Here is a 27,155-nt window from a genome sequence, read left to right on the forward strand (position 1 = left end):
TTGGGACAAGGGCTGTAGGGGGGGGGAGGCGTTTGCGTTTTCGGTACTGCTCCTCTTTCTGCATGGCTACCAGCTCTTGGATAGCGTCTAGTTGGCGCTCCAGGATGCTGATGAGCCTATCAGTGCTTTGCTGCCGGTGCGAGGTGCTTTGCCGCCGGTGCACTGCATTTTCCTGGCGGATCCTGCTTTCTCTCTCCCTCCAGTCCTGTACTTTCTCATTCTCTTTAATAGATTGCCGCATCACTTCTTGCAGCATGTCTTCTTTGCTTTTTCGCAGTCTCTTCCTGAGTCTTTGCAGTCTCTGAGCAGGCGATAAGAGGGACGGCTGAGGTCTCAAGGTTGATGCAGCTGTATAGGCAAAATGCAACATTTAACAGAGGCAGCATTGTTTATACCAGACAGAGTAATGATTCCCCCCGCACTTAAGGAGTAGAAAACACACAGGGTCTACACAATAGCATAATTTTCCCGTCCGAAACAGAGCACACATATCCCACGGGAGCCTCAAAATGGTGAGTAAGGGGGACTGATTGTTTCAGGGCTGCACTGTCCTCTGGGTTTCTGTGCCTTGGGGAGAGCCAACAGCTTCAGGGGGCACCTACACTGAACACTGTCCGAACATTTTCCACAGGAGTTCGTCCTGGACGATATCTCGCTGCTGAGGGTGACCTGGGAAGCAAGGGAGGGTCTTCTACTGCAATGCGGCTTCTGCCCTGGCCCATATGCAGCTTGCCTGTGTGCAGCAATGGTCCCCCCGCCCCTCGTGGCACAGTGGCGCGGACACGTTAGCCTGGCTGGGACAAGGACCACGGTGGCTCTCCCGATAAACCTGCGCAAGTGCATTGCACACGTTCTGGATGAGACATTCGAGGAGATTACCGAGCCCGATTACCACGATGTGATAAACCACATCAATGCACTATTCTGCATCTAGGCATGCATGCCTAACCCTCCTCTCCCAATACTTGCTATTCCTCTTGGAGAGGTGGAGTACATGCAGCGCTGCAACCACAGAGATACAGCGCTGCAAATGCCTTGCCAGTGTGGACGGGGAGTGAGTTACAGCGCTGGGGGAGCCTTTACAGCGCTGTAACTCGCAAGTGTAGCCAAGGCCTTAGATCATTAGTATCTGTAAAGCACGCAGAGAACCTCCGCTGGGGGCGGGAAGGACAGATGATAGTTAATAATTAAAGGACAGAAGGGTCTGTGTCAGGGGTCTCAAACTCAATTTACCTTAGGGCCAGTGCCAGTCCTCAAATCCTCCCAGCAGGCCAATAATGTCACTGAAGACGGTGTTCAGAAAAGAAAACGTTTATATTGTATTTTTTATTTTGAATTTCTTAGAAATAATAAAACTGTCATACAACTTTATACAATTCTTCACCTGCCAGAGAGTTTTTAGTTTCAGTGTGGTAGCCGTGTTAGTCTGTATCAGCAAAAACAATGAGGAGTCCTTGTGGCACCTTAGAGGCTAACACATTTATTTGGGCATAGGCTTTTGTGGGGTTTTTAGTTTTTAGTGTTTTTAGTGTTTGTCAGACACCTGGCAATGCTTCAGTTCTGTCAGTTTGTTGATGTTTGGTCTCGGTGACTGAGCAGTTGAAACCTTCAGGATTGCAGCGAGGTGTGCATCAGATAGTTGTGTTCAGTATTTTGACTTATTTATATTCATTGTGGAAAAAAGTGATGCTGCCTCCATGCTGACGCTGCCTGGCAACTAATGATGGTATCTCTGTCCCTCTCCCCGTGTAGCGAACATTGCTGACAGCATGGCTGCCTGCATCTCTCCTCCGTGGGCTGCAGTGGGGAAGTTCTCAGGCGGCCCATGGGCCAGGAGTTTGAGACCGCTGGTATGTGTTTTAGAAGATCCCAGCAGACTTCTGCCTGCTGCTGTGTTTCTTTCCCATTATTTAACCCTTGCAAATCCCTGTTATTCCAAATAGTCTCTTTGTTATTTAAAAGGAGAGAAATTAGTTTCACAAACCTCCCATGCAGAAAACTTTCACTTATACGTCACTCAGTCCTGTCACCTTCCTGGAAACCATGGCTGAAAGGGTGGAGAGCAGAACGGGCGTTGGGCTGGAGAGCAGGTAAGCGGCACAGCCGGCTGTCAGGGCTCCAGGGCTCCAGGGCCCCAGCTTTTCTACTCAGATCAGGTTTTGTTTTATCTCCTTCCTCCCAGACCCTCAATGATGTTAATCCCTATTTATTAACGACACGTAGCCCTTTTGGAGTGTTTTTCATCTGCAAAGATAATCAGTGGCAGCCTCTTAGAGCTGGATATTTCCTGCCTTATTTGTGGGGGAGGGATAGCTCAGTGGTTTGAGTATTGGCCTGTTAAGCCCAGGGTTGTGAGTTGAATCCTTAAGGAGGCCATTTGGGGTAAAAATCTGTCTGGGGATTGGTCTTGCTTTCCACAAATGGGCTCTGGGCTTTGTTTTGGGACAGTAAAATTCCAAGCACGTGGCAGAGGATATAAAAGACCCCTGAGTCATCTCCATTTTGTCTTCATTTCCTGCTTCATTTCTCTGGACTGGATTTCTAACAAGGAAGCTCTGAAGAAGGACTGATGACCCCCAATCTCTTTGGGTGATTCCAGAGATTCTTTTGCAAACCAGCAGTTTATTCCATCTCTGCTACAAAACTGATAGAAGGACTTTGCAATCACTTGTAGGTATATGGTTCCTTAACCATTTTTAACTCTCTTCTTTTCTTTTATTAATAAATCTTTAAATAGTTTACTAAGGATTGTCTGACACATGATATTTGGGTAAGATCAGAGATTCGTATTGACCTGAGGGGTATATGTCTGATCCTCTGGGATTAGTAAGAACCTCACATATTGTGAATTAGGTTTTCACCATATTAGATCTTGCATGGTGCCAAGTATCAGAGGGGTAGCCGTGTTAGTCTATATTCACAAAAACAACGAGGAGTCCGGTGGGTTTTTTTTACCCATGAAAGCTCATGTCCAAATAAATCTGTTAATCTTTAAGGTGCAACTGGACTCCTCGTTTTTTCATATTAGACCTGTTTATCTAGCTGGGAGCCAAGGGCTGGAAAGCCTAAGGGGGACTATATTTGGTTTCTGGTTAACCAGAGTGGTACTGCAGAAGCTATTTGTGTGACTGGCTTGGTGAATCTAATTATAGAAATAACCAGCAGGCTGGGGATTGTCTGCCCTATTTCTTGCAGTCTGCCCTGAGTGTGGCATTTTCAGGGTAGCCCGTCCCAGGCACCCGCTCACAGCTGATGGGAGAGAGTTCTCCCGTTGTCATAATAAAACCACCTCCACAAACAGCAGAAGCTACATGTCCCACCGACATAGTGCTGTGCACACGAGTGCTTATGTCGGTGTAACTTATGTCGCTCAGGGGCATAGGCACTGACTCCATGGTTGTTCTGGAGGTGGAGCACCCACAGGGAAAAATTGGTAGGTGATTTGCACCCACCAGGAGCTCCCCACCCCAGCTCACCTCCGCCTCCTCCCCTGAGCATGCTGCGTCCCCACTTTTCCCCCTAGCTCTCAGTGCTTGCCGCTGCGAAACACGCGGCAGCAAGCACTGGGAAGGAGGGGGAAGGATGGGGAACGCAGCACGCTCCGGGAAGAGGTGAGGCTGGGGCGGGGATTTGGGGAAGGAATCCAATAGGGGCAGGGACGGGGCGGAGTTGGGGCAGGGACTTCGGGGAAGGGGTTGGAATGGGGGCGGGACAGAGGTGGGAGGGGGCAGGGCAGGGGTGGAGTTGGGGCAGGGGCGAGCATCCACTGGCGCCGGGAAAAGTTGGCACCTGTACTCAGGGGGGTGAGTTGGGGCAGGGGCGAGCATCCCTGAGCAACACAAGTTCTGTCTACATTACAGCCTAAGTCTCTTCACCTCCCCTGCTCCACACCTGCCCCTCTTCCCTTCTCCTACCCTGCCCTGTCTCCCTCACCCCCTTCCCTTTTCTTTCCATTTAACCAACCTCCCCTCCCACCCCAAGACATTAGAAGAACATGCTGTTTGCTGCTGAGATACTTTGGGGTTCACCCAGGCCAGCAAGGGGCTCAGTCAACATCTGCTGTAATTCTGGTGTCTTGTGGCTGTTCAGCTTTGGGTCAGCACTCAGACCCCAACACACTGCCAGCACCCCCTGCTACAGCGTTGGTTTTTGCAGTGTAGATGTCGCCTGTGGCTAGGAGTGCTTTAGCGGTGTGAAAGTTACTAGTGACCCCCCTTAATCCGAGCAGTCGTTATGTCAGCCAGCGGCCATTAGGGGGAAGCAGACACCTTAAGGACACAGTAGCCTGAACTTTTCAACTGTTTTCCCTTCAAGGCCTTAAGGTAGTTGGAGCTGGTCCCAAGCCGGTTTTCATTGACCAGATAGCAAAAGCACGGGTCTGACCACCACCAATCAAGTGTTAACACTGCAAGGACCTTGGTCTGAATGTGTATAAAGGATCTATAAAATGTGTGTAAGACAGAGTTTGTGTACCAAGGTGCAAAGCTCTCCTTTCTTCTGCAGAATAAAGCAACTCCTCCTTATCCCTGTCTGGCTGTTATTGGCTCTCAGCTAGTTGGACCCGATATTTTGGTGACAGTTACTGGCGACTCCGCCGGGACTCTCCTAGCTCGGACATTGGACTCTGGACGGCTGCGGCGAACTGGGAACGGCGCCAACGTTAAAAGGGGTGTTTCGCCCCTTTTCTCTGCTTCACCGCGGCCCCGGGGTTCGTGGTCCGATAAGGTGAGTCCTAATAGAATAAGGAGACACTATCTGGTTCTGGTTCTGGTCTGGTTAACCGGTTAATGAATTTCTGTCTTATACATTTGAGCGTTAGGTGTGTGGACGGAACTGAGCCTCTCATTCGTAACAATCCCCTAGTAGTCAGGCAAACGGGGTTTCATTCCTTTGTTCGTGCGCTCATTCCTAAGTTGGGGGTAGCCAAGCTAAAAAAAACAGTAATAAATATTTCTGCAAAACTAAAAAAAATAACCAACGCATCAATAAACGCTTTCCAAAAATTAAAACAAAAAATTAATAAAATAGCAAAAATAGCTTTGCAAAATAAACATATGTTAAATGCTATAAATGCTAAATTAAAAAAAGCTTGTGCTCGCATCAAAAAAAAATGTTGTTTCTATGTTAATCATTCTGGCTTAATTAAGCAAAATTTACAAGCCATTAAAAATGCTGCTGTTGTTTTCCATGCTGTATCTCTTAATCACACCTTTAGTTTTAAAACCTCCTTCCAGACCTTGAGTCATAGTTTACGGGGCTCTTTCAAACAATTGTTAAATAAATCTTTTTCTTTCTTTTCTTCCAATATATTATCTAAATAATAAAACAATGTGCCAAATGCCTATATAATACTATAATCAAAAGCTCTGCTGTCCATAAAAAAATCCAGTATCTGTCCCTCCAGCTTAATCGCAAATTGCGTAACGGGCCTAACAATTTTTAAATTTCTCAGGCCCCCCCAAAAAACTGTAAAAGTTACTAGTAACCCCCCTTAATCCAAGCAGTCGTTATGTCAGCCAGCAGCCATTAAAAAAAAGCAAACACCTTAAAAACACAGTAGCCTAAACTTTTCAACTGTTTTCCCTTCAAAGCCTTAAGGTAGTTAAAGCTGGTCCCAAGCTGGTTTTCACTAACCAAATAGTAAAAGTACGGGTCTAACCACCACCAATCAAGTATTAACACTACAAAAACCTTAATCTAAATATATATAAAAAATCTATAAAATATATATAAAACAAAGTTTTTATACCAAAATGCAAAGCTCTCCTTTCTTCTGCAAAATAAAGCAACTCCTCCTTATCCCTGTCTGGCTGTTATTGGCTCTCAGCTAAGTGAACCCGATATTTCGGTAACAGCGGTGTAGATATACTGGCACAGCACTCCTGATGGGGAGACAACTTCTACTGGCAACACTGTGATTTTACCTGTACCGCTTATTCCCAATCCCACCCCCGGAAAACAAGCTGTACTGGCAAATGCTGTTCTGCCTCTATAACTGCATCTGTACTGGGGGCTTTGCTGGTCAGAGATCACCCCACACCCTGACCGACATAGCTAGACCGGCAGGAATCTCTCAGCTAGACCTGGCTCTAGCGTTTGCCACGCTGACCTGGGGCAGAGACACCCAGAATAAGAGAGGGGTTATAACACGACAGAGCTGTGTCTTCACCGGGGAAAAACAGGTATGTTTTTATAAGTAAAGAATTATCTGGCTTTAAAATCCAAATGTAGCCATGGCACAGGTAGTTAGGGTCAACAGTATATGCGCACTATCCCATGGGTTTACATTAAGTGTCTCTCTCTGTATAACAATATAACCCTAAAGACCAGCCTATTGGGATAGTCCCCACCTGTTTGCATATTGCACTTTCAGTTTCAGCGACCTCGAGCTGGGCTGGTTCCGAGCTGATCTCTTGGCTGCTGTGGGGCCATTGGGCCTGGATTAGAACCTGAACTTGACCAGGACTTTGCACTTGTGTCCTGCTAGCGGCCCAGGGAGCTCCCCAGAGAAGGGCACGGGGGATCCATGGGACGGACACCCGAAGTCACTCTGCGGTCTGTTCTCAGGACCATGCTCTGGGTAAGTGGATCACAAAACCTCTTGAAATAAAATGGAGCCAACCAGATCGGACCTGCCCAGCAAACCCAGCAGAGACACTGTGGGAGGTTTGGGGGTGCATATCTGGGGGTGGGGGACGGTAGGGGAGGGATTGTGGGAATCTACTGTGACTAATAAAAACAACGAGGAGTACTTGTGGCACCTTAGAGACTAACAAATTTATTTGAGCATAAGCTTTCGTGGGCTACAAATTAGTCTCTAAAGTGCCTCAACTACTCCTGTTCTTTTTGCGGATACAGACTAACATGGCTGCTACTCTGAAACCTGTGACTAATAAGAAGATCCCAGGAAGCTGAATTTTTTACATGTATCCTTTTTACTAACGCAAACTACACGCCCTTCACCCACTGGAGTTTGGGGTTGTTTATTTCTTGTTTGAGAAAATGTCTCTGGATTTTAGAAGCTGTTGGGCTCCATCTGGTGGAGACAGCAAAGAACAACAAAAATGAATATTGAAAATATAACTTTTCCTCCTTAATTTAATAGGGAAAAAATACCGCTGGGAGATTTTGGTTTGCTCTCATCAGTGATACTCAGCCTTGAGCTTGGTGGGTCTAAGTGGATTGACTTTTCATTATGTAGATTGGCAGAAGTTTTTTTTTATCGGACACTGATTTTAGAAAAACAAATAATCCTACCCCCAAAGTTGCTCTTTGAATGGGGAAATGTTTGAGGATTCTAAATGGACAGTAGCTCGTTGTGGTGCGTTGTACTGAATCCGCTGCTGCTCTAGCCCCATAGTTTGTTGTTTTGTATCTGCTGTTTCCTCCCAGGGTGTCCTCTGTTATATGGACCAGAGGGACAGGCCAGCACAGGGAATAACGCTTGGCCCACTCGGAAGCTGTGCTGCTGGGTCTCAGTTTGGGGCTTTCCATGGCCAATCATATTTCAGTCCTTCCATTTTGGGTGTCACAGTGTAAACTGAAACTGGCACTAAGTTCAATTGAATTCCAAGTAGTGAGCGAAACACACCATGGATAAAAGGGAAAGAGAATATACTGGAAGAAAAAGGAAAATGATTTCCAAGTAGCTAACAGGGTATCCCCCAGGCTTCTGGAGTTAGAAAAATCATAACAGAAAGCAGCTTTAGCTGAAATGTCAAAGGTCACAGTCTATGAATCCAACCCCATCACTGTGATCCATGTGATTAGACCCACACTGAGCTGAGCACTCCCATGAGTCAGGGATGGAGGATCATGTCCCAGGGCTGTAAAGGCTGGATTCTAGCCAGACTAATGTCAGTAGAACTATTCCAGGTTTAAATGAGAGCAGAATTTGACCCAGAATGTGGAGAGTGGTAGTGAGGAAATGGCGAAGTAGGGGGCTGATAGGCGAGTGGCAGACACCACCGATTTAGTCATCTTACTGTAGTCTCTCTAAACAAACACACATCATTTGAAAACTTCGTATGTCTACTTTAAGATGAGGTATGATGTGGAGCTGTCAAGTGATGCTGTTACCACAGAAACGGGGATAAACAGTGACACCATCAACATGACCACTTTGAAATTTGCATTTGTTTCTGTTAGTTGAATGACGCTGTGTATTATTTCAAGCGATAAAATTGGATTTCTTTCTGACTTCAAAGCATCACAGCAATACCCTAAAGGGTAAAACAAAATGATAATAAACTTGTATAAGTATCATGGAAATGTAATAGTGCTGGTAACATTTCTAGTCAACATCATTATCATCTTGTTCATCATTATGATCTCCATTGAATGTGCTTGCGCTACCAAAGTCTTCCTTGCTTTGTCTTGTACACAGTTCTGTCCAGGGAAGATTGTTCTGACTACAGACACAGTTAACTGTTCAACAACCCCTACTGGTACTGGTACAGGCACAGATAAAGTGATGTCAAAGATCAGATGTCTTTGGGCCCTTGAGGAACACGGCAAGTAGTTCATCATCCACTTTCTTTAATCCATGTTGCTATGATGATCTGATACCTTTTTGGGAGAACACATCCAAATCCTTGTTTGTCAAGATGCTCTTTTGACACGCTCTTCAAAACTGTCTTCTTATGGTGGGAATTTGGCCAGTGACTTGTTCTTTTTGATGGGTAGATTGAGACACAATCAATTCAGTTCTCTGTGGGTCTCCTTTTTGTCCCTCATGCTGGTCAGACAGCACCGCTACCAACTTCCTTGCTGCAGAATTTGCGGCTTGTCCATCACTCTCTCCCAGTCTGGCAAGACCTTTGAAGTGATAATTGCTCTTTGTTTTGATAACATTAAACACAGATTCCTCCCCCCCCCCCCATACTAAATAGAGATGACATAGTGACACATCCTGTTACTGTGTGTATGGCAGGAGGTATATCTCAGAAGTCAGGAATATGTGTGTCACAAATCGCATGCACAGGTCTGAAGTGACGCTGGGCAGTTTTGCTGGTAATGGTGCCTGTTTCAATGCACGTGTTGTCTGTGTGTTCCATTTTTGGAAAATAGTGAGCAGCAAGGAGCAAAACCATGGGTGGTGGGTGAACCGCGGCTCGGGGAGGCTAGTCCCTGGCCACCCTGCCCCTTCTGCCTGGGGCCCTGCCCCTCCCTCCCCCCCCTCCCCGGCTGGAGCCCAGAGGGCCCCCTCCCCTACCACCCCCAGGCTGCCTGAACGCCGTCTTCCGCCCTTCCCTCCCAGTCCTGGAGCGCTCAGCGGGCAGGCAGGCAGGCAACATGGTCCCCAGCCCTGGAGCACCGGGTGGACAGGCGATGCAAGCACTGACTCCAGCCGCCCGGAGTCGCTGACTTCGGGCTGACACCCAGTAGCCCCAGCCCAGGGCAAGGGCGCCAGAGCCCTCCCAAAAGTTTTTTGGGGGGCGAGGGAGCCTGCCCAAGGTGGAGGTAAAAGCAGCCCCCTGCCCATGTCCTGGGCCCTTTGCCCAGGGCAGGTGGAAGGACCCGTGCAGCTCTCCCCGACCCGGCTCCATCCAGGGGTGGGGGGCCTTGGAACTACAACCCGGCCATGAGAAGAACGAGGCGGGCAGCTGTGGGGATCCGCAGTGGACCCCTCTACCTGCCTGTGGTGTGGGGGGCCAGAGCAGTCCCCGGCCCGTGTCCCCGCCCCTGGGCTCTCCCCCCACCAGGGAAAGGTGACTCTGTGGCTCCTTACAGGTGCCCGCGTGGCTCTTAGTGTGGCCGGGCTGTGGCTCCGAGGCCCCAACCCCGGCCAGAGCTGGGTCAGGGATCGCTGTGTGGGCAGCTGTGGGGAACCGGCGTGGAGTCACAGACACTCCTCCTGCCCCAGGTGGCCGGGGAGCCTGGGTGGTGGGGAGACGGCCGGGGGCTGCTCTTAGCCCCCTCCCACACACACACCCTGGGCAGGTGGAGGGTCCACCACAGCTCCCCACAGCTGCCCAGGCTCTATGGCTGGGCTCCAAACTGGCCTGGCCGGGGGCGGGGAGGGGGGAAGAGGAGGGGAAGGAGGCAGGGTATGCCCCAGCGAAAAGTGGATGGGCCAGGCCCATCCACTTTCAAAAAGTGGGAGGACTATGGCCTCCTGGCCCCCCGGTTCTGGTACCACTGGCCAGGGGCCCCAGCCACATGGGAAAGAAGAGCTGCCGCAGAGCGCGGCGGGAAGCAGGAGGGGACCTGGGGGTGGAGTGTGGGCGGGGCCACGCAGGTAGTTTGGGATGGGCTTAGCCTTCCCTTGCCTTTGATATTCAACGCCCATGAGCAAAACATCTGTATAAGGTGATCTAATTACTATGGTTCCTTGGACACCAAGAGACACAAAAGCCATATTAGCACGTAGAGCAGGTAGATCATCCTTGTGTCTGCTTCCTCTTGAGCACTGTATGAGTCTCTGGCTCCTTCAACGCCTCCACTGGTCATGGAGTTTGCTACTTCATCATTGGAAACGCCTCCAGCAAGAAGGAGTGTGTGTATTGGATACCACGGTTAGAAACTTTTCCTGTGGAGGCCCAGGGCACCCACCAATCAGCTGGTATTTCTTGCATCCAGCCTTAGATCCTGTCCAATGTCGTCTTTCTGCAGTTTCATAGAGTTACTGCTGTCATATCTGTCAGACTTCAGTTACAGAATCAGCTTTGTCAGATCCTTTTAGGACCTGCCTCAAGTACTCAGCAGCCATTTCATTGAATGGGTGCAATTTGTCTCCAGCCATCATTTGCATGACAGCCATGGCATCTCTGATGGACACTGTGGTTCCTTTGTTGCATGCTCTTAGCTCATGGATTTAGTGTTGTGATAATTTGGGAACAGATAATTTGGGAACACTCTGCAATTGAGAGGCAACTTCTTTGAATATCTTCTGAAGGATGATACTTATTGTTGGCTAAATTACATACCTCTTTATTAGTCAGCCAAAGGACAAACTCCAGCACCAACTGGGCCCTAAAGTAGCTGACTTCTGTAAGTGACAGTGACCTGGCTTAGAGTAATAGTCTGAGGCTTTATTTTTGGCTGTTTCAGAGCGAAGGCATAGGCCCCGACTCCGCGGGGGCTCCAGGGCTGGAGCACCCATGGAAAAAAATTTGGTGGGTGCTCCGCATCCACCCGCAGCTCCCTGTGGCCCCATCCCCCTGCTCCAGCTTACCTCGACTCCTCCTCCTCTGTGAGCGCGCCGCCGTGTCCTGCTTCTCCCCCCTCCCTCCCAGCGCTTGCGCCGTGAAACAGATGATTCGCGGGGCGGGGAGGAGGGGGAACGCAGTGCGCTGGGGGAAGAGGCGGGGCCCGGGCACAGATTTGGGGAAGGGATCCAATAGGGGCAGGAAGGGAGCGGAGTTAGGACAGGGACTTTGGGGATGGGGTTGGGCTGGGGGCGGGGCCAGTGGTTGAGATGGGGGTGGGTCAGGGCGGGGCCGGGGCGGGGAAAGGGGCGGGGGCACGGGCACCCACCGGCACTGGAGAAAGTTGGCGCCTATGAGTGAAGGATTGGAGCAGCATTATACAAAACCATTTGTTCATTTGAAAGCTGTTCCTCAAGCTCATTTGCCAGAAGAACATCTACAAAACACTTGGATGACTTAAGTTCCTGCTTCACATGACTAGCAGCTTGGATAGCATCAGTTAATATTGTGCATGGAATGAAATTGCAGAACCATAGTGGTTTTTCTAATCTTACCTGTATACTGCTGCTTGTGGTCAGCCTTCAATGTGAGACTGATCTGGTCATCAAATTTCAATTCAAAATAGAGACAGCTATTGTAATCACTGGTGAGATACATTGACAATTAAGAATATGCGATGTGAAAAGATTTCATGTCAGTATATTGGAAAATGGTGATATTTGCCACATGCTAATCACTTGAATCATTTCTGGGGAAAAACAAAACTTGCCCATGCAAAGCCAATAAAAGTCTTGTAATACAGTCTCCTGTGGTAGCTTTGACCAATAGCCGGCTGTAGCGGGGTGGTTACCCACTCCAGCCCTGACAGGGGAGAAGCCAGCCCTGGGAGAGGGCTCGGGGCTAGGAGAAAAAGCCCAAGCTGATTGGGGAAGGAGCTACACTGGGGCCACGCCCCAATCAGGGCAGCTGGGCCTTATAAGAAGGCCAGGACAGCCAGAAGCTGAGCAGAGTCTCTCCTCTAGTTGTGGAGGGAGACCGGCCTGGCTGCAGGGGAATACGAGGGTACCTGGGAGTGAAGCAGGGCTGGGGAAGAGCCAGAGGAGCAGGGGAGCTCCTGCCTGGTGACTCCCCAGGCTTCAGGGCCTGGTCCCAGGCCCATAGAGGTACTAGGTGGTAGAAGAAAGCAGCAGGTCAAACCTCCTTGCCTGTGATGAGTGGCTTTTATACTGCAGTCTGCCCCAGGGAGTGGGCTAGGTGAGGACTGGCAGTAGCTCAGACTGAGGCAAGGTGGGGGTAGTGGGTGGGGGTTCCCTGGGGAAGGGAGACCCACAGAGATTGTTGGGGTATTGCCAGGGGGCAGCACCTCAGACAAAACAGGCACCGGGGTCCGGGCGGGGGTGTGTGTGTGTGGTGTGACAGGGAGCCCAGTTGTGGCAGATGACCGGCCTGCAGAGGGCGCTCCGGGCTGGAAATTGAGCTAATTCCCTTAGAGACCAACAGATGACGCCGCAGGGGTGAGTCTGCACACATACACCAGCACATTAAGGAGTTGAAATTAGCTTAAACAGTAAACATTGTAGTCACAGTCATGTTGCAGTGTGTCTGGAACTGTGGAAAAAGTGACAGTTTCTCATTTTGGTACCATTGTTTCACCTCGCCTACCAGCTTACAGCACCACTTGACAGCTCCACATCATACCCCAGCTAAACATACATGAAATAAGCTTTCAGATGTTGGTGTATGTAGCATGGACCCATTAAACTCCCAATATATGGCCCTTCTTGGAGAATTGCTTCACAGGAGCTGAACCTCTCAATGCCTATTGAAATCAATGGCAAAACTCCGGACATCACTTAGACGTCATATTTGGGTCTTGCGAGGCTGTAGAAAAGACCTTTAGGTTCCAGGCTAGCCTCCTCACAGTCTGACTTTGAACATGCTTTCCCCGCACACAGACAGGCTGCAGCTCCAGCTGCACCCTTAGTTCAGTCGCTTTGTCTTGGTCTGCTACAGAGCGTGGTGAGGTTGTGCAGGGTTTCTTTACAACTGTAGCAGGAGGAACCAGGAAGCAGATGGGGCTGGGGAAGGCTCTAACTAGCCGCAGGGATGTTGTTGTTTTCCTTGTTCCAATAGCTCCTTGTTCAGTGTCAGGAGAGAGCAACTCAGCACATGATGCTTATACCCAGACATGACTGAGGCACATGCTCATGGGTCACTGAAATTATTGCAGTAACATGCTGTATGCAGGGCTGGTGTAACCACTAGGCAAACTAGGCCGCCGCCTAGGGTGCCAAGATTGGGGGGCGCCAAAAAGCGGTGCCCCAAAATTTATTTTGCACTACTGTGGAGTCACATCTTACGCGGGGGTTAGGTTCTAAGGTCAGCGTGAAAGAGGAAAATTGAGTATAGTGAAAATTACCATAATTAATTAATGGAGATAGAATTATCTCCTATCTCCTAGAACTGGAAGGGATCTTGAAAGGTCATCAAGTCCAGCCCCCTGCCTTTGCTAGCAGGACCAAGTACTGATTTTGCCCTAGATCCCTAAGTGCCCCCCCCTCAAGGATTGAACTCATAACTCTGGGTTTAGCAGGCCAATGCTCAAACCACTGAGCTATAAAGTACAGTATACACTAGAACAGGGGTTCTCAACCTAATGGCAGGCTGTGGGTCCCGGCCGCCGCTGAGCCCACTGCCACCCTGGGGTCCCAGCCACTGGCCTCGCTTAGCCCGCTGACAATCTGGGGTTCTGGCTGCCGGCCCCTTGCCAGCTGGGGTCTCAGCCGCTGGCCCCGCTCAGCCTCCTGCCGGCCTGGGTGAACGGAACCCCAGACCGTCAGCGGGCTGAGTGGGGCCGGCGGCCGGGACCTGGGGCTGGCAGCGAGCTGAGCTGCTCAGCCTGCTGCTGGTCCGGGGTTCCGTCCACTGGTTCCTGCCAGCTGGGGTCCTGGCCGCCGGCCCCGCTCATCCCGCTGCCGGCTGAGTGAACGGAACCCCAGGCCGGCAGCAGGCTCAGTGGCAGCCGGGACCCGCAGCCTGCCATTAAAACAAAATCAGCTAGTGAGCCACCTTTGGAACACGTGCCATAGGTTGAGGACCCCTGTTCTAGTGTATAGTGTATACTGTGGATGCTGGTAGGTATATATGCATCCGAAGAAGTGGGTATTCACCCACAAAAGCTCATGCTCCTATACGTCTGTTAGTCTATAAGATGCCACAGGACTCTTTACTGTGTGTACTGCACTTTATGGTAATTTTCACTATATGCGATTTTCCTCTTACACGCAGACCTAAGAACCTAACCCCAGTGTAAGATGTGACTCCACTGTATTCATTTTTGAAAGTTTATAATAAGCGATGCTCTGGGGGTGGGGGAGGGGGGCGCAAGGTGGAAGTTTCGCCTAGGGCACAAAAAAAAAATATCCTTGCCCTGTCTGTATGTGAACGCTGCTTCCTATTGCAAAGGAGACATCAAAAGACACTTAAGGGGCCTGATTCTGCAGTGTGCTGAGCACTTCCTGAACAGTGCCCCCAACTCCTATTGATTTCAGTGGTGTGTTTGTAGCGGTGTGAGAGAGGAGATGGAAGCTTCTCCGTATACACTAGAGCTCACTGCATCCGGGTCAGGGTTGAGAAGAGCTTGCTAGGAGTGTTGTCGTCGTTGAATCCCCTCCTTGAACCTGAGGGACCCAGAGGGCTACAGGCAAAAGTATCGCAGCACTAATCAGTGCCACGGCGCTACCAGCCCCTCCCCGTCTTCTATTGAGCCTGTATGATGCGAATCAGAAACTTTTTCTTCTCTTCTTCCCTACAGATTTTTGTCATTTTCTTGCTAACACAACTGCTGCATTCGGAAGCTCTGCAATGCTACCCAGGCGAATATGAAATAAATGGCGAATGCTGTCCTATGTGCAGTGCTGGTAGGTATATATGCTTGCTTCTTTAAAAATCAAGACCCTTCCCTAGAGAGTCCAATTGTCTGGCCTCCTCCAGAGAGATTGCTCGCCTCTGTTACTGTGAATCTGACTGGTGGTGAGGACACAGATCTGTCCATGTAAACATCCCATTGCTTATTACTAACTCACCTGTCAGTGGAGAACATAGAGAGGATGGTTCTTGTGGCCTGGGGCACAGGAGATCCAGAAGGAGACGTACGGTGATACTTTGGGCAAGTCACTTTCTCCGTAACACCTCTCCTCCTCAGAGCCCAGATCAGGTAGGACCTGCTGCTGGCCTGCTCCCTTGACTGACTTGGCTGCTGGGGAACCAGGAAGCCGAGTTGCATCGCTTTGGGGCAGCCACAGCTCCGGAGTGGCTGCTGGATCAGCAGTTCTGACTCCTGCGTAGCAGCCTGGCACCCACAGCAGAACAGCGGCTGCTCGATGCGCACCCTGCCTGCAGCTGGGCTTGCCCTGCTCCGTGTCTAGTCCTTACCCCTCCTCCGTCCTAGCCCTGCCCCAGCCGGCTTCCAATCCTTACCCCAGCCCTGTCCTGGCTTCGGACCCCCCACCCCCGACACTTGGCTGCGCCTCCTGACTGTGACTCTGGTTAACCCTTTGGCTTCTGACCCTTGGCTGGGCCTTCTGACTACAACCCTACTTTACCCTCCGACTCTTGCACTCGGCTTCTGTCACTCCAGTACTGACCGTTGCCTTGTTCCTGGACTCTGCCCCGCTGGACCCAGCTCTAACCGGTCGGCTGAACTCTCGTTTCAATCTCTAGGCCTGACTGCCCAGGACCCAGATCTCTGCTCGGATTGATTGTAACATAGTCAATACACTGTCCCTATTAGGTATCAGAGGTGTAGCCGTGTTAGTCTGAATCTGTAAAAAGCAACAGAGGGTCCTGTGGCACCTTTGAGACTAACAGAAGTACTGGGAGCATAAGCTTTCGTGGGTAAGAACCTCACTTCTTCAGATGCAAGGTTCTTACCCACGAAAGCTTATGCTCCCAGTACTTCTGTTAGTCTCAAAGGTGCCACAGGACCCTCTGTTGCTTGTCCCTATTAGGACTCACTGTATTCACCCTTTGCCCTGCATCCGGGATCCCCCAGCCCTTCCCCAGACCCTCACAGTCCCCTTGTATCGGGATCCTACTGATCTTTCCTCTGCCCAGGGACCTCTGCCCGTCCCACCCCAGCCACTGCCCTGCCCCAGGCAGCTGTCCAGCCGGCTGCTGTGAACACCAGCACTGCCCCAGCCCCTCACCTCTCAATCTACCTCTTATAGTCCTATAGGACTGGCCACAGGCAGTCACCTGACTTCCTTAGTCCCCTGGCGCTTTCTGGTCATGTGATCCCTCCAGTCACTGGCTTCACCTGAGGATTCTCCATCCCCCCAGGAGGAACTACAATACTCAGACCTGCATCTTTTAAAGGGCCACGATCCTGACTGGGCACAGTGGGGACATATGGATCTGTCAAAGGTCCTGTGTCCGTTACAGAGTCTAAGCACAACTGTACTAGGGATCCTACTGATAAGGGAGGGGTGTGAGTTATGAGATTGTTTCTGTCTGTGCTGTACCTGTGTTGTGCAGAAATAGAGGATTTCGGGTCTGGCAATCTAGTTCTGAGACGTTTACCTTTTATTTCTAGTGGTGGTGTGTGCAACATGTAAAATCCACACACATAGTGTGTGCATTTGTTATGCATAATTACCTGCTTTTGCAATCTCTGTATTAATACATTAAATATATTAGCCTGGTTTACACAGGAGCTAATTGTTTTGTTTGCTTTAGGGAGCAGGGTGTTCAAACATTGTAGACAAAGTAGCAGCACAATTTGCATGCCATGTGTGGACGACACATATACAGAGCATCCCAATGGCCTAACAGAGTGCATGAGATGTAAACTGTGCGATGCAGGTAAGGAACTGCTCTGGGTGTGTGTGTGTGTGGTGGATTTTAATTAGTTGTCTCCCCTGGCCCACATATACAAAAGCAGGACTGGTTAGGGCCCAGGACTGGAAGTCAAGAGTCCTGGGTTTTGCTCACAGTTCTCTTACTGAGTTCCTTGCAATCTTGGGCAAATCACTGAAGTGGAGATTTCTGGCACAGTGTATGGGCTTCAGTCGCACATCTTGCACTGATTAAGGTCTGTGGAATCATCCCGGGAGATTCTTCTCAGGGGGAAAGTGGATCTCTAGATTTTGCAGAAGTAGAACAAACACAATAAACAATAATTATAATCAAACATTTCACATGGAGTCCTTTGTCCTAGAGCAGCAGCTCTGCACCCTCAGGATCTGGATTGTACGCGGGGAAGGTTATAACCATCCCTTTCAGATCCCAGATCCTGAGCAGTGGCTGAGGAACACGCATGTACCTCAGGAGGCGGGAGTGACATGAGTGACAGTAAGAAACCATTGTGCTCCTCTGGTCCCCAGCATGAATTAGAACAGCCCGCAGGCTGCTCTAGTTTACATCAGCTGCCTATGGCCCCAAAGGCCATCCCAGCACATGGGGATCTGTTGGGCAGCCAGGAGGACGGGTTGTGTAGCAGGTGTTATGACCACTCCAAAATCCCACTACAGTGGACTGCTCCTCGAGTGCCCAACTGGACTGGAGGTTGTGGTCCTTTATATGTGGCTACTGGGAGCCTGATTCTCCGCCGCCTTTGTCATTATTCACACCTGTGCAGATGGATGCAGAGTGGGTGCAAAGCACGATCTGAACTGCAGCTGAGTAGAGAACGCTGGTTTGGTAGCCTTTTGCATGCACCCTTTGCACAGATGTAAATACAACCAAGGTGCAGGGCAGCAGAGAATCAGGCTCCAGATGGTTCTGTTTACATGGCAACACTTGTTAAATGGAGTCATCATAACAAACCCCTCTAGCTCCTGTGCCCTGTACCATGGATCAGCAAGGACTGGGGGTGCACATTAGTTTTTGTATCTGCTCTGTTTAGTTCCTGTGTAAATGTATTTGTGATGCATGTAACTTTCCTGTAGGAGCCCGACTGATGGTAAAAGAAAAATGCACGTATACGAAGAACACCGTGTGCGGCTGTGCCCCGTGGGATTTCTGCCCACATCCTGCAGGCAGGGACTGTAAAATGTGTCGTCCCTACACCATCTGCCTCCCTGGCTCTAAGGTGAAAATACCTGGTAAGGCAACATAACTTCTGTAATACCAAAGCAAAACTCTGCAGTCACAGAATGAATCTGGAGCAGGGCAAACTGACTGAGACTTAATCCAGGCGAGATTGAGGTGATACTGGGGAAGCAGCCAGAGTAGTTGGTGGACTGTAGATGGGGCCCCCCTCATTGAGGGAGTGTGATTGCCATTTGTAACACAGTTGCACAGCTCCCGGACCATATGGAACTGGAGGCTTCAGAGTAAAACTTCATATCCATGACAGTGTCCTATGATAATTGTTATATTTCCAGTTCCAAGGTCTTTCCAAAGGTAATAAAATGATCTCCGGGCTATATTCAGGGATCGTTTCATCCAGCCCTGAAATGTGGCCATTGTGGGGGTGGAAGCAGACAGCTATTTGAGAATTCACAGCCTTGCACCAGGTTAGGTCAGAAAGTGAAGAATATTATATTCAGTTAATTACAAGAGGAATGTAGGTAAGTGGAATATAATTCCTCAAACAGGAATTTGGTTAGGAGATGTGTACATGGGATTTCAAGGCACAGGGGCCTCACGTTTACATCTGATATGAAAGCCATCAGCATCACAGCTTCTCCTTGCACCAGTATATCTATCTACTTACATGACCCATCACCATAGTGTTTGGGCAACTTGGGTAGAAGTAGTAGATGGCAGCATCACTTCCAGACACATTTGGGGTGTAATCCTGGCCCCTCTGAAGACGATGGATTGAGACAATGTCCAGGATTTCACCCATGTCTCCCAGCCAGCACCTGCTTAGCTTGTGAGCACGGACCAGATCCCAGCATAAGTTGGTAGCACGGCAGGATAAGTCCTAAATATTTTCAAATTCCAGCTTCCTTATCTTCATTCAGTGTCCTTTGGGCATTTAACCCCCTCACTGCTGTGTTCTGTTGCAGCTTTTGTGCTATTACACAACTTGGCACCATTCTTTTGAGTCTTACTATTCCTTTGGGATGTTGGCCTTTGCAATGGCCCAGATATGTGGGGCAGCAGGAGGTGTATTTTCCCCCATGTACCTGTGCTCTGTGAGTACCGACGTATTTAATTACAGGGCAGGAATAAAACGCCAGCGCAGATCTATTCTTAAAGTGCTAACTCCTGAACTGACCAAGATGGGTCTGCAACATGGTGGTGGTGGTGGTGGTGAGAGTGGAGAGATGCGGATGGAGACCTTTCTGAAATCAAAGCTCCTTTAGGCCACACGTTCAGGAAAGAATCCAGTTATGTCGTCCTCTTTTATAGGCACAGAATTCTTTGACAACGTATGTGAGTTTTGCCCTGATGGAACCTTCTCAGCAACCAACATGTCACACACCTGTCAACCATGGACCAGGTTGGTGACTCTGATTACACATGGCCTTTTCCCTTGCACCGACTTTACACGCTGCGTTCTCTCCTTTTATTCATTGTTATTTCTTTGTACCTGAATTTTGTGGCTCTATCAGACCTGGTTAGAGATGCCCTGAAGTTCAGCAGCTGGGAAACGTCACCCTTAATCAGTAGGGCTGTGAGCTGTCTGGTGGGGAAATCCTTTGCCCAGGAATCCCTTTCCGTACCCTGCGCACTCTCTGTGAGGGCTGGATTCACCTCGGGGCTGTTTATAAACGTGACATGGGATGGCCGGTGGATTCCAACTGTAGCCCCCTCTGCCAGATCCTCCCTGCACAGAGCCCAGTGACATGGTGGAGAGACTGTGTGGAACCAGGCCCTGGGCCATACTGGGACTGGCCATCCATGCAGTGTAACAGCCCCAGTTCCATGGCCAGAGCCCCATGGCCACACAGGAGTGGGCAGGGTTGCCCTTTACAGAACACAGATTACAAATACATATGGCACATTTTAGAATTAAGAGTTGAAAATTGGCTCCTCCTTCGATTATCTACCAAGTCCTAAAGACCTTTCTGCCTCCTTGGCATGGGCAGCTGGGGGCCAGTTCAGCCCCTGACGCAGGCTAGGTCAGTTTTGAGGCCTACCAGTGGCCATGACCCCCTAGGTTCCACTAATGGGGTGCAGAACTTCCCTGGCCATGCCCCCTCCCTCAGCCAATCCATCTCTGGCCTGTCCCCCGCGCCACCATGGCTCACCTGCGCCAGGTGAGGTCCCATCCCAACCGCACAGCCCGTCTGTCCCACACCCAGTGCAAAGGGGCTGTAGAGCAAGGGTGATTCTGGCCCTTCGGCTCACTTAGGGTTTGCTCTGCAATGGATGATTGTCTGAGGCGTACCCAAGTCAGCGTGGTAGCACCACTTCCTGTGCTGCCTGGGTACCTCAGTGACACTAGCATTGAAAACACAGAACTCTACGCTGAGGTGTGGGCAGGTAAAAACTTCTGAGGTCAGTATGGTGAATTTATTGTCTTTGTATTTTTCAGTTTAATCCTATGTTCTGTTAACAGTTTGGGCCCTTATAACTTAATTTTCCAATGTGCAGCCGTCTACCGTTCAAAGGGCCCAATCCTGCATCCTTGAAATGAGTGAGAGTTTGGCCTGTCCACAGACTGCAGGATCAGGCCCAGAATCTGAAAGGGGTCTTATCATATTTGATCCACCTGGTGGAATGACGGGTGCCTCGAGACTGTGAGAAGGCTGTGGATACGCTGACACGTTTAATAACATGTCTTCCTTCATCTTAGATGTGAAGAGGAAAGGATGACAGAACAAAAGGCCGGGACATCCACTTCTGATGCAGTTTGTGTACAAAGAGACCTTTCTGCCACAGGGGTGGCATTGATAATTAATGTGGCTAAAGAAGTGTACTTTTTCTGGTCGAGGATGATGAGGAAATATTGTGAAACATGTAAGTAAGAAAAGTGTGGAACTCATGAAACCCATCACAGGGTCTCTAAAGGGGTCAGACTGGCAGAGTTCGTATTTGCCACAAAGGTCTTTTTTTTACTCTGGGACATGCAAGCCTGTAACTGGAATTGCCTCTTCAAACTGAGAATCCCTGTGAGAGTCTAAATCTCTCTTCTTTACAGGGTTGCCTTTAAGATCCCCTGGCCCTAAATTTGACCTACTTTATAGGGTGAACTGGCTGGTCCCAGGCCAGGGTGCTGTGCTATTACACCAGCTGCAGTGGACATTCCCCCGGCTCAGCTCGGGAAAATCCTCTCCCTCCCCAATTCATGGCCAAAACCGGCCTTTTTCCCAGGCCAGATTCCCCAGTGACTAGAAATACCAGCTGTTCACATTCTCCAAGCAACCTGGACCAGTGGCTTCCCCAGGAATTGAAATTGTGGGGGGGTATTCGAATTTACAGGGGGCGGGTGTCAGGGCCAATGAGAGGTGAGATTGTGAGGGTGAAGGTGGGCTGTATGGCACCATAGTAAAAACTGAAAAATGTTTCATGACCATTTTACTAGATTTAACTCATGTTTTAAAATCATCACACACATTAAAGTTGGCTACTCAAGCCTTCTATGAAGCACTACATTTACATCCTTCTTGGTTTCTTGTTATGATTTTGCACAACTCTGTTAATGAACTTCTTGAATACAATGCGTTCATCTTTGGTGGCTTCTCGTGTGTCCGGTACTTCCATTCCTTCAGTTGATATGCTCATCAGTTCATTCACATGATCAGGCAGAAGACGACTTCTTTCAGAACTCAAAATTCTATTCAATGATGAAAAAGAATGCTCACCTGTAGCTGTTGTGACTGGGAGTAGCAAGAGATGAATTCCTACTTCTTTCATCCCAGGAAACAGAGCACAAAGATCAGGTCGAGCCACTAGTGATGATAAAAAAGAAGTTGAAGTCAAATCTTCATTCGTTGTATGATATTCCACTCTGTGTTCAAATTCTCTATTTTGTCCTAATCACATGGCAGCCCCATTGCTGGTAGTGCCTCTTCACTCCACTCAACTGTTGGTGTTTTATAGGACAGGCATCTGTAAAACCTACGTAGAAGTTGAGTAGAATCAAGAAGTTGCTGTTGTAGATTTTAAAGAATCAAGTCTGTGTACTTTTTCAGTTGTCTTAACAAACACTTCTTGTCTTCTTCACTTAAGGATTCAATATAAATGCCTTCATTAGTCAACTTCTGGACTGAAGTCTTTGCTTCTTCCAGTACTTTTTCAATGGATAGATCTTTGATTGCTCCAAATGTAGCTTCTATTGCTGGTCTACTACTGTTGTAGCAGATGCCTGGATGGCATTGTTTAATGACCCAAGTGGTTTCAACAGTAGACTTACAAGAGAAAGAATGGCAATAGTCTTCTCTGAACGTAGTAGCAAAAGTAATCCACCAGCCTTGCTACTTAGATCCATCCCATCTTGGTAGATACTTTCCAAAGCCAGTAATAACAGCTGGAGTAATTTTAAGACAACAGCCAAAGATTGTTCATGAGAAAGCCAGCGGGTTTTCCCAGGTTGGACTAATTTGAACTTCAGTCCCAGTGTATCTTCTATATTTTCCAAGATATTCAGTCTTTTTGGGCTCTTGCTGAAAAAAGAATATATTGAAGACATTAAATGTATAGCTTTTTAAATGTCTTTTGAAGATTCTGCAGCTCGTACTAGTGCTAGTTGGAGTAGATGGCCTCTGCAATGTGTATAGGAGAGATTAGGGTTACACTTTTCTCTGAGCAAAGCTTGTACTCCACCATGTCTTCCAGAGAAGTTTGCAGCTCCATCAAATGCACAAGCAGCCATCTGTTTGGGGTCCAATTGACAAGCATTTAACTCTTCTAAGATGTGGGTTGTCACAGATGCAGCCAATGTGTCTTCTATACCTTGAACATCTAGACATGCATCTACTGGCCTACCCCTGACATCAAGATAACATACACAATGACTTAATACTTGATGCCCATTTGCATTGTTGCATTCATCAGCCATGCATGCACATTTTTTGAATGTGGTGAGAGAGTTCTTCACTTTTTCAACTGTTGAGTCTTTCACTGTTGCACCGCATGCTTCTAGCCAGTCAGTTGAGTTTCTTGCAGAAAGATAGTGAGCATTTGCTGGTCTTGTTCGGAACCAGTGTTCAACTTCAGGATGAACAAGTGACAATGCACTTAACATTGGCCTCCAGTTTGTAGTGTGTGGTATCTCTTGCTTAAATAGAAAGTAGGATGCCACAGCCATGTTTGTTTGCATGAACTGTGTTGTGTCTCCAGCATTCTTAACAGCCTCATTAAGTACTTCTAAAATTGGCTTTGAAAGTGGGCTTATAAGGCTTTCTGCATGTTGATACATTCCAGAGGCCTGGTGTTTTGCAGCCTTTTCACGTAGTTTGTCAGCATTGGCTTTGCTGGTCGGTTTGACAAACCAAGCTCCTCCACTTTTACCAGTTATAGCATTGGGAAGCTTTCCTTCTTCGTAAGCTTTTTTGCAAGAGGTGAACCAGTAGCCATCTTTTGTAACTTCAATAAATGGGAACACTTTGACCAACAAACATCGGGAACTGCCTTTAGGTTTTGGAGACACTGTTTCTTCAGTAGGTAGCTGTATTTGTGCTTCAGACTGGTCGGATGTAGATATACCACTTGACCCTTCAGATGACATGTTGATATATTCTTGGTTCTTGATGTGTTCTTCACCTTGGTTAGTTTTTGAGGCCTTTGAGTGGAAAATATTTTGTATTGTTTTTTGTCTTTTTTCATTTTCACTTTGACCTGCAACATATAAAAGAGATATGAATAAAGTAAATGTTTTGTTAGGATAATGCAAATTTAACATAAGGATAATGCAAGTTGCACCAAAACACATAACAGGTCTAGATTTCTAAAAAAATATAAATTAAAAAAATGTATTTAATTTAAATTGACTTTTGAAAAGTAAGCCATCATGGGATAAGAGGGAAGTCCTCTCATGGGTCAGTAACTGGTTAAAAGATGGGAAACAAAGTGTAGGAATAAATTATCAGTTTTCAGAATGGAGAGAAATAAATAGTGGTATCCCTGAGGGGTCAGTACTGGGACCATTACTGTTCAACATATTCATAAATGATCTGGAAAAATGGGTAAACAGTGAGGTGACAAAATCTGTAGATGATACAAAACTGTTCAAGATAGTTAAGTCCCAGACAGACTGCGAAGAGTTACAAAGGGATCTCACAAAACTGGGTGACTGGGCAACAAAATGGCAGATGAAATTCCATGTTGATAAATGCAAAGTAATGCACATTGGAAAACAATCTCAACTATACATACAAAATGATGGAGTCTGAATTAGCTGTTAACACTCAAGAAAGAGATCTTGGAGTCACTGTGGATAGTTCTCTGAAAACATCCACTCAATGTGCAGTGACTGTCAAAAAAGCAAACAGAATGTTGGGAATCATTAAGAAAGGAATAAATAATAAGACAGAAAATATCATATTGCCTCTATATAAATCCATGGTACGTGCACACCTTGAATACTGTGTGCAGATCTGGTTACCCCGTCCCAAAAAAGATATATTGGAAAAGGTACAGAGATGGGTAACTAAAATGATTAGGGGTATGAAACAGGAGGAGAGATTAAAATGACTGGGAATTTTCAGCTTAGAAGAGAGACAACTAAGGGGGGATATGGTAGCGGTCTATAAAATCTTGACTGGTGTGAAGAAAGTGAATAAGGAAATGTTATTTAATCCTTCACATAACACAAGAACTAGCAGTCACCCAATGAAATTAATAGGCAGCAGGTTTTAAAAAAACAAAAGGAAGTACTTCTTCACACAACATAAATCAACCTGTGGAACTCTTTGCCAGGGGATGCTGTGAAGACAAAAAATATAACAGGATTAAAAAAAGAACTAGATAAATTCCTGGAGAATAGGTCCATCAGTGACTATTAGCCAGGATGGGGAGGGAAGCAACACCATACGCTGAGTGTCCCTAGCCTGTTTGCCAGAAGCTCGGAATGGGCGACAGGGGATGGATCACTTGATGATTCCCTGTTCTGTTCATTCCCTCTGAAGCACCTGGCCTTGACCACTGTCGGAAGACAGGATACTGGGCTAGATGGACCATTGGTCTGACCCAGTATGACCATTCTCATGTAAAAATTAATTATAATAATAAAAATGTTTACTACTGAAACTCCCCAACATAATGACCTCTCAAGATAGCAACGATGTGAGATAACAACCTTGGCAAATAATGAATTTTAAAAATCTTGGCCTACTAGGAAACATATTTATATAAGTTTCCATTCCCAGTCCCAAATTTAGCATTCTGGAGCAAAGTCACTAAAATATAGTCCAACAAACAAATGTTTATTTAATGTGCCCCTCACTTTTCCCTCCACCGCACCCCACTCACTGGTGTTGTCCTTGGTCAGTGGAGACTCAGAGTTCAGAGGTGCTTTCACATGAGTTCACCTCCCAGGTGGGGGGCAAGAAGGCACCTTGCTCGTTCCTCCAGCTGCTCACTGTTCGCTCTGGCCACTGCTGTTTGTTGTGCCACTGTTCACTCCATCGCTCTGTTGCCAATGGCCCTGCGCAGTCACCTTCTGCTGCCACCTGCCACTGTGATCTCTGCGAGTTGATCTCTTGAGGTTCCACCAGCTCTCAGTGATTTCAGCTGAGCTCTCAGTGGGGGAACCTCGCTGCTAGTGCAGTCTGGGCCGTCCCTTCCACAGAAACACTGTCCCCACAGCAGAACTAAACACTTAGGGTATGTCTACACTACGGGATTAATCCGAATTTATATAATTCGGATTTGAAAAACAGGTTGTATAAAGTCGAAATGTATGCGGCCACACTAAGCACATTAATTCGATGGTGTGCGTCCAAGTACCGGGGCTAGCGTCGATTTCTGCACCGTTGCACTGTGGGTAGCTATCCCATAGCTATCCCATAGTTCCCGCAGTCTCCCGCGCCCATTGGGATTGTGGGTTAAGATCCCAGTGCCTGATGGGACCAAAAACATCGTCGCAGGTGGTTCTGGGTACAGCCTCACCTCCTCCCTCCCTCCCTCCCTGCATGAAAGCAACGGACGGCAGACAACCATTTTCGCGCCTTTTTTCCTGGGTGGGTGAACACTGCAGACTCCATACCACGGCAAGCATGGAGCCCGCTGAGCTCAAGACAGCAGTCATGAATATTGTAAACACCTTGCGCGTTCTCGTGGAGTTTATGCTCAGCCAGGACCAGAAAAACGAGGCGAGGAGGCAGCGGCGGTGGCAGCGCAGCGACAAGCATGATGAGGACATTGACATGGACATGGACACGGACACGGATACAGAATTCTGTGAAACCGCGGGCCCCGGCGCTTTGGAGATCATGTTGTTAATGGGGCAGATTCTATCCATGGAACGCCGATTCTGGGCAAGGGAAACAAGCACAGACTGGTGGGACCGCATAGTGTTGCAGGTCTGGGACGATTCCCAGTGGCTGCGGAACTTTCGCATGCGTAAGGGCACTTTCATGGAACTTTGTGACTTGCTGTCCCCTGCCCTGAAACGCCAGAATACCAAGATGAGAGCAGCCCTCACAGTTGAGAAGCGCGTGGCGATAGCCCTGTGGAAGCTTGCAACGCCAGACAGCTACCGGTCAGTCGGGAATCAATTTGGAGTGGGCAAATCTACTGTGGGGGCTGCTGTGATGCAAGTAGCCAAAGCAATCACTCAGGTGCTGCTACGAAAGTTAGTGACTCTGGGAAATGTGCAGGCTATAGTGGATGGCTTTGCTGCAATGGGATTCCCTAACTGTGGTGGGGCGATAGACGGAACCCATATCCCTATCTTGGCACCGGAGCACCAAGCCACCGAGTACATAAACCGCAAGGGGTACTTTTCAATGGTGCTGCAAGCACTTGTGGATCACAAGGGACGTTTCACCAACATCAACGCGGGCTGGGCGGGAAGGGTTCATGACGCTCGCGTCTTCAGGAACACTACTCTGTTTAAAGGGCTGCAGCAAGGGACTTACTTTCCGGACCAGAAAATAACCGTTGGGG

The 27,155-nt window shown here is 48.4% G+C and overlaps 1 protein-coding gene across 5 annotated transcripts in view; it reads left to right on the forward strand.

The window, feature by feature from the left end:
- Positions 1-2,504: 2,504 nt before the first annotated feature.
- Positions 2,505-27,155, forward strand: part of LOC128826060 (tumor necrosis factor receptor superfamily member 14-like) — a 31,686-nt gene continuing 7,035 nt past the window's right edge. Inside the window, exons 1-8 of one of the 5 annotated variants that reach the window (XM_054009103.1) lie at positions 2,505-2,670; positions 4,504-4,725; positions 6,374-6,580; positions 14,965-15,070; positions 16,887-17,012; positions 18,098-18,253; positions 19,512-19,602; positions 20,902-21,065. In XM_054009103.1, the coding sequence (XP_053865078.1) occupies positions 6,527-6,580; positions 14,965-15,070; positions 16,887-17,012; positions 18,098-18,253; positions 19,512-19,602; positions 20,902-21,065 (697 nt within the window). In that variant the 5' untranslated portion in view covers positions 2,505-2,670; positions 4,504-4,725; positions 6,374-6,526. Of the gene's footprint in view, positions 2,671-4,467; positions 4,726-5,905; positions 6,183-6,373; positions 6,581-14,964; positions 15,071-16,886; positions 17,013-18,097; positions 18,254-19,511; positions 19,603-20,901; positions 21,066-27,155 lie in introns of those variants that run through there. The other 4 variants (XM_054009106.1, XM_054009104.1, XM_054009107.1 and 1 more) reach the window with 4 other exon arrangements.

This window comes from Malaclemys terrapin, chromosome 19 (genome assembly GCF_027887155.1).
Source record: "Malaclemys terrapin pileata isolate rMalTer1 chromosome 19, rMalTer1.hap1, whole genome shotgun sequence".
In the NCBI taxonomy this organism is placed as follows: Eukaryota; Metazoa; Chordata; order Testudines; family Emydidae; genus Malaclemys; species Malaclemys terrapin.